This window comes from Echinops telfairi, unplaced genomic scaffold (genome assembly GCF_000313985.2).
Source record: "Echinops telfairi isolate 266 unplaced genomic scaffold, ASM31398v2 ScPeMD7_30;HRSCAF=105, whole genome shotgun sequence".
NCBI classification, from domain to species: domain Eukaryota; kingdom Metazoa; phylum Chordata; class Mammalia; order Afrosoricida; family Tenrecidae; genus Echinops; species Echinops telfairi.
The window spans coordinates 1,891,842-1,899,621 of record NW_022103927.1 but is presented as its reverse complement, the minus strand read 5'-3'; the positions used below and the strand labels follow the sequence as shown (position 1 = coordinate 1,899,621).

Genomic DNA, 7,780 nt, shown 5'->3' with positions numbered 1-7,780 from the left:
GAATGTCTACATCATAACTCCCAAAGTCATATGAACATGAAACATCCATTCATATCAGACTTCATCATGGGGAATGTCTACATCATAACTCCCAAACCACTTAGAATCATGTCCCAGCCAAGTTGGCAACAACTTTAACCATCACATCATTGCTCATTATTTCTATTCAATACTCAACATTGTACTAAAATCCTACCTAGTGCGATTGAGTAGATTTCAACTTATAGTGTCCCTATAAGCCTCATAGTTTCAGAGGCTGTAGATCTTTATAGAAATAGATTGCTTCATCCCTCTCCAGTGGAGCAGCTGATGGGTTTGAGCTGCTCGCCTTTTGGTTAGCATTCCAATCAGAAAATGAAAGAACACCATGCTTGTCAAGCAGTGAAGACCTTTGACACGATGGATCGACACAGTGGCTGCAACAATGAGCTCAAACAGAAGTAGCCATTGCGAGGATGGTGCAGGCCCGGGAAGTGCTTCATTCGGTTGAACACAGGATCCCTACGAGTTAGGTCAGACTCACCAACAACGTGGAAAAGTGTGGGAGTGCCTCAACAAACTAAAAATAGAACTACCACATGACTCTGCAGTTCTACTCCTATAGCTATACACTCAAAAGACATGAAAGCGAAACGTGTACACTAATCACTGTAGATTTCAATACCAAAAATGTAAAAACCTTGATGCCCATCAACAAATGAATGGAAAAACAGTATGTGGAACATTCATAGAGTGAAATACTACTCAGCCAGTAGAAAAAACAAAGGCATAACGCATGCTACAATATTGATGGAGATTGGAGACATTAGGTTGAGAGCCATAAATCAGCTACGAAAAGGCAAAAAAAAAAGTATGCTGTCACTTATATAAAAAGACAAGAAAAAGACAGCAGAGGTTTACTAAGAACAGAAGGAAATGGGCAAAGTAGAATAATGGTAATAGAAAAATCACATTCAGTAAGGGTAGGAGTGCACAGTACATGATTGGCACTGCTGTCGATAGGCTGTAGATTAGTAAAAAGTAGCACTGTCAAAGGTTGTGTGACAGATATGAGGGTAGGGAAAAGGTATTCCTATCAAATCAGAAATCTTTATTAAGTAAACATTTCAAAAAGTAAAAGTTTCTCAAAATATACCACATCTACGTCTATACATGCCTATAAGTGTTATTTCCATCTTTTTAACCATTATCCCCGACCCCTAAAGAATTCTGCACTCTCCATTCACACCGTGTCAAATTGCAGTGCTAGGTCCTCACGGAACTCAAACCATGTTCCTATTAAGGTTTTTGGAGTTTGTGGAACAAAAGGAAACCAACGGGACAAAATCAGGGCTGTAGGGCAGATGGGACAAGGTGTCACAACGAAATTCTCCAGGGCAGCACTTGCTACCCTCGAAGAGTGAGCAGGTGCATTGTCATGATGGGAAAAAATGACATGGCACAAGTGCTGGACTTCTTCTCACCAAGGCGGTTTTCATATTTCTTAAAACTTCTTCCTAAGGAGTGCCCATGCTCGTCTTGTGTCCTATTAGAAATTCTACCAAACTGACCCCTTTGGAATTGCAAAAATCAGTTACCAAAGCCTTCTAAACTGACCGCTCCATCTTGAGATTACGTGGCCCAGCAAATCCCCCTGAAAGTCAGTTTTGATTGGATCTTGCTCCCTAGATCACATTGGTAAATGCAAGTCTCATGCCTGGTTACAATGAGTGCCATAAAGCCATCTTCATTAGCTTCAATGTTGCTTAAAGATGGATGCAAAGATCAGCCCTTAGAGCTAGCTGATTTCCAGGCAACGCTTTTGTATCCATCCTCTTTTTTGAGGGTACCCTACTGAGGACTAAACCAGTGTATTTCAGTAGCCATCCACTGATCACAGAGACACATTTAAGCATTTTGTTTGAGAAAACTCCATGTATGTACTAGAACTCTAGGAGCATTATTCTTTTAACTACCCTCAGATTTATGATAATTACAAAAAAGAAAGGACAAAGCAGTTGCTGAGGCTGCTTATGTAAACACCTCATGGGATTTAACCTTAGTTCGGAGGGTAGACTGATAACAAGCTTCGTGTTTCTGTCCTACCTCATAGTTCTTAGGGTCCTAAAAACTTACAAGTGGCCAAAGGCCCAACAACTGTTCTCTATTCACCTCATAGGAGGAAGGGTTAGGAATATCAGGATGATATAGAATGTATGACTAATTTCCCTTTTGCCAAGATACCAGATCTAGGTAGTAACAGGCTACCATTACTGAATATTTGGATCAAAGAGTCTGAGGGTTAAGTCTGTGTCGACTTGGCTCAGCCAAGATTCTCAGCAGTTTGGCAGTTAAGATCTAGTAATCCCCCATATTACCTAACACATTGTAATAAAATCCATAATGGGATCTGCAATGGCAGCCAATCAGTTGTGAGAATGTGGTATGCAATCTCCCTTCTGAGGTCACAGCCCTGAGGAAGGTTCCTTAGGGGTGTGGCCTACTTCCCATATAAGTAAACATGGGGAGCTCCTTGCTGGATCTGGATCCTGCACCTGGCTCACTGACCTTCAGTTCTTTGGACTTCAGCCAACAATCTGCCATTCTGCCGGCTGACCACCCCTGTGAGCCATCTATAGCCTGCCGTCTGACCTGCCATCCTTGGATTCACTCACTGGACTTTGCCTGACCTGCTGACCTTGGAATCATCTGCTTCTGCATCCACTAGCCTGTGACCCTCTTGGTTTGCCTTCCTGCTTCTTGCAGCTACGTGAGCCTAGAAAGAATCTCCATTTAAGAATTGACCCATGGACTTGAACCAGACTGAACTTAATTGCCTCTATAGTTGTGAGAGTCATTTTCTTCCTTTTACTTTTTGTGGCTATTTTATAACATTTTCTTCCTTTTTGTACTCATTATTACTAGCTCTGTGTTTCTCCCTAACCTCCCCTGTCATAACCAAGAAACAATTCATTTGTTGTCTATAGATTTACCTAGCCTGGATTTCATATCAAGAAAATAATACAATACCCCCAACAACAACAAAATAAAACAGAAAAACTTCAATCCAAATGAAAGCATAAAATAATAAAACTAGAACAAATTAAAAATGGGTCCAAAGGGAAAACCAATGACAAAATGTTAAAATGTAACCTATATTCATGATTTCACTGAGGGCAAAAGAGTCCTTTTCTTTATGTAACTCTCTCTCTTTATACAGAAGTATCACTACTTTTGCTTCTCTAGAGAACTCAGCCTAACATAGATTCCAAACAAGAATCCTAAACAAAAGGAGAAAAATGTAGAACAGAATTTTAAATTTTCTAGACTTTCTGAAGCCAGAGAGTGGCTGAACCTCTGGAACTATTGCTCTGAGGTAATCTTTAAACCTTAAATTAAAATCTTCCCTGAAGTCTTCTTAAAACTAAATAATGTAGTTTAACTGATCAAAAAAAAAAGCCTGCTTTGCTCATTTTGCTCTTTTAATAACTCCCTAAATAGGATGAAATTAAAAACAGCAACTTGAAAGATTAGATAGTCACCTTAGGGGGATAATGAGTTTATGTTTAATGAAGGAGGGCCAACTCACACAAGGAGGGCAGAAATGGTTGCACAACTCAAAGAATGTAAACAATATAATCAATGTCACTAAAATTTCCATGTAGAAGTTGATCAATTGGCAGATGCTTTGCTCTGTATATTCTCAAGAACAAAATAAAAAGAAAAAAAATCTCACAAGTAGAGCAATTAAGTAACATCATAATTCATGGAGAAAAGATTAATGCTGTCAAATGTTGGTTCATTTTACAACCAATGCCCACTAGAGCAGAATTAACGAGATCAAATGGCATGCTGCAGTGGGCAAATCTGCTGCAGCAAAAACCTCTTGAAAGAGTTCAAAAGCAAAGATGTCCCTTGAAGACGAAGGTGCAACTGTTCGAGGCCAGGAAAAACTGATGCCTTTGCATTATGGTACTGGTGAAGAGGGCTGAACGTGCTGTGGACGGCCAAAAGCATGAACCAATGTGGCTTGCAAGAAGTACAATACAAGCACGAGCACTCCTGAGAAGGGAGACTGGTAAGACTTCGTCTCAGGTAGCTTGGAGATACTGGACGTGTGATCAGGTTGCTGGAGTAAAACATTATACTTGGTAAAGTATGGACATCCTAGTGAAGAAGGACACAGTGCTTGGTAAAGCCTAAAAGATGACCCTCAATGAGATGAACACAGTTGCTGCCAGCAAGGGGTTTAAACCCATGGTGAAGACTAGGTAGGACTAACCAATGTTACATTCTCTTGCTCACGGGATCCCTAGGCATCAGAACTGGCTCATCAGCATCTAACAAAAGGAGCAATAACGACAGGTAATTTTAGAAGGTCTCTGGATGGCATAAATGGTTTGTCTTGGACTATTCACCAAAAGGATGACTGTTGGAACCTACCCAGTGGTACTATAGAAGAAAAGTCCTGCATTTCTAAAGCTACAAAACCCATACGGAACTTAGTTCTGCTCTGTAACACATGGCTCTCCACGACTTGAAATGGCCTCCTCTGCTTCAGTTTGGGTTTTGATGATGTTGTCGTCAGCACTGCTAGTGCTGTCAAAGAAATCCTTGGGTGGCACAAACAGCTAAAAGTTGGGCTACTCATTAAAGTTAGCAATTAGACTTCACCCACGGGTACCTTGAAAGTAAAGCCTGGCTGTGGACATACCAAAGGTCAGACCTTGACAATTCCTGGACTACAGCCCTATGGTTGCCATTTGGGGCCGCCTGAGCAGGAATCTACTCAACAGAAACTAACACTAAAAACAGGGTTATGAAAAAGATCTCCAGGATAATTTGGTGAGGAACATGCGCAAATGCCATGCTATGTTTTGTGTAACCAAGGAGAGGCAATAGGTTTCTGTTTACACTCACTTGTTTTTACACAAACACTGGCAAATGCTTCCAAATACAGTAAAGAAAGCTGTCTAATTGAAGAGGAAGGGGCTGGATGAGAAGTAGAGTGGAAGCAAAGCTTCATACAGTATACCATATGTGTTCATAATGAATTTACAACTTTAAAATACCATTTACTGTAAAGCCATAGTGTAAGGAAATGACCTTGCACTTTTTAATATGTGTAAAAAAATAAATATTTAAACTCTTAACCAAGGATTTTCCTTTGTAATTATAAAACTATTTAAAATGTAGTCATTTGGGTGTATTATTATATCAGCTAACACTCAACTCCAAAAACTCACTGCCATTGAGTTGATGCCGCCTCACAGCAACCCCACAGGACAGTGTGGAACTGTCCCTGTGAGTTTCAAGACTGTCACTGTTTATGGACTAGAAAGCCTGTCTTTCTTCTGTGGATCGGCTGACCTTGTGGATTACAGCCCAACGAGCAACCACCTCGCCACTAGGGCTCCTTTACATCAGCTAATACACTTGTGCTAAAAAACATACAACTAAGATAGAGCTATCTTTCTAATGACCAAAAGTCGACATGTACAGTTTATGTTTCTAAAATGACTAAACTATTTAACACATTAGAAATTCTGATTTCTACAAGTAGAAATCAACACTTGATTTCTTACAAGTAATAGAAGCATTTCAAGATTTAAGTAAGCATTAAAGTAGTTTTACATCAGTTAAAATATGTATTGTTTGACTGGCCTTCTATTCATGTACTTAAAAAATTCTCAGCAGAAAACCACAAGCTAATCTTTCAATTTTATTCCAGTGGAAATAAGCCCCCAATTTAAATGCACTCATCCAATGTGTTAACATTTATAGTAAAAAACAGAGAACACTTTAATTTCAGGTTCTAATTCAAGACTGCGGAGAGCAGTTGAAATGATAAGACGTTAATGTCAGCTCTGGGCAAAGGTATGTGGGAGGACAAGGACCTAAACTAAACAATAAAAAGAAAAGAACAAAAACACACTTCTCACACATCTGAGAGCCTTTAGGCAAAACATTTCCCAATAGCAAAAAAGGTGGGGTTTGGAGAATCCTGCCCATGATCCAGCTAGACCCACTGTCCCTAGTTTCATTCTGTTAGTGATGCCATGAGCCCATCATGCCCTACCCAGTAAGCCATAAAAGGAGTCAAGGGGTCCCCACATTAACTTTCTCCATTCTTTCTTACCTAATCACCCCATATGAGAGCTGGGGCTATAGTTTTAGAACTACATAGAAAAGACTTCCTGGGGAACCCAAGGAAACAGTTTGTAGTGATGGGACAAGAATGGCTCACTCTCTTCAGCCAGATCTACTGTCTGCAGGCTGTGGTCAGGGGATCCTGTCACTAGCACAGATCACCGAGGCATAGGACGGGGATGTTAATATCGCATGGTGGCAGTTCTTCAAGTAGCACTAAAGATGACCCCAGGCACTCAGGAATCGAAAAACACATATATAGAAAGAAAGGGTGCGGGGACAGTAGAGCAGGGTCTTACTTAGGATGCCTCTGAGGTCCCAGACCCTTGGTTTCCTCTGCCAACTTTTTAAATCTCTTTAAGGAACCAAATGGTCTAGAATACACAGCTGGTCCTCCATCAATTTATAATGAGCCTTACCCAGTTACATCACGAATAACCCAGTTCTCTGTGGTACTCACCATTTCCTTGCTCCAGCTTCTGGAAGTCTATGCAAATGTCCTCTCTAAGTCCCGGACGCTGCTTCAGTGAGAGGTATGGGAACAGAAGGGGGACCAGTAGGCACTTTGGAGGCAGATGAATGCGTGGTCTAGACAGGCAATCGGAGCAGATGAAATCCTTACTTGCAACTGCAGGTATGTACAAGGTGGTCACTCAAGGTCCCCAGCAGCCTGGACTGGACTGGTTTTCCCTGTACCACACTTGGTACCTGAAATGGAAGAAGGATGGGGAGACTGTTGAATAAGGATCCAGAGAGAAGTTCTTAGCCATTAGTTCTTTCCCGGGGAAGGGCTTCCTTCCAGGCTTATGGCAGTGTTTCCAGTATTTGCATTTAAAGCAGAACGGGCTCCAGTCTTCCAGAGCACACGCTTGCATCCCTATCACTGAGCCCCTGAATAGATTAACAAATGCTGTTATAGGACATCAACATGTTGCAGGACATCAATATGGGTTCTCAGGGAACAATGTTGCGTTGTCTTGTTTTTTAAAAACTATCTCATTTACAGCATTACAATGTTACAGTGCAATGAATTGCTTTTATATGGCCATTTCAGCCATGGTCATGTGACTCCACAAAATGAGTGACTGGAACTACACAAATAGATGTAAAAAAAAAAAAAAAAACTCTCGCCGGGAAATTGGGCTGCTAACCGCAAGATCAGTAGTTTGAAACCACCAGCCTCTACTCAGGAAAAAGATGAGGCTTTCTACTCCCATGAAGCGTTACAATGTGAGAAAACTACAAGAACAATTCTACTCTGTCTTAAAGCTCTCTGTGAGTTAGAATTGATTCTATGGCAGTAAGTATGTGAATATGGTGTCTGTGGCCTACCATTTGTCCATTGTACCATCCCACTATGTTTAAAAGCACCAATCCCACAGAGGTTAAGGGAGTCTTTCTCACTGCACTGAGTAAATTCCAACTCTGAGCAACCCCACAGAGCAGAGCAGAACTGCCCCTGTGCATTTTTGAGACTAAATCTTTACGAAATGGGAAGCCTCATCTTTCTCCCAAAATGGAGACCTTCCTAGGATAAAAAAGAGGAGCTAAGAGTAGAACACATCCTTTGGACCAAGAGTCTCAGTGCTGAAAACCTTCTAGACAGACCCAAGACCAAGAGACAGGAACTAAAGACCATCCCATGCCATGC

General features: G+C 41.0%; 1 protein-coding gene across 1 annotated transcript in view; it reads right to left on the bottom strand.

The window, feature by feature from the left end:
• The window catches only part of LOC101640236 (zinc finger protein OZF-like), a 19,328-nt gene extending 12,494 nt beyond the window's left edge, over positions 1 to 6,834 (bottom strand). The window contains exon 1 of the mRNA XM_045289742.1: positions 6,590 to 6,834. Within this exon, the coding sequence (XP_045145677.1) occupies positions 6,590 to 6,592 (3 nt within the window). The 5' untranslated portion in view covers positions 6,593 to 6,834. The remainder of the gene's footprint in view (positions 1 to 6,589) is intronic.
• Positions 6,835 to 7,780: the final 946 nt, after the last annotated feature.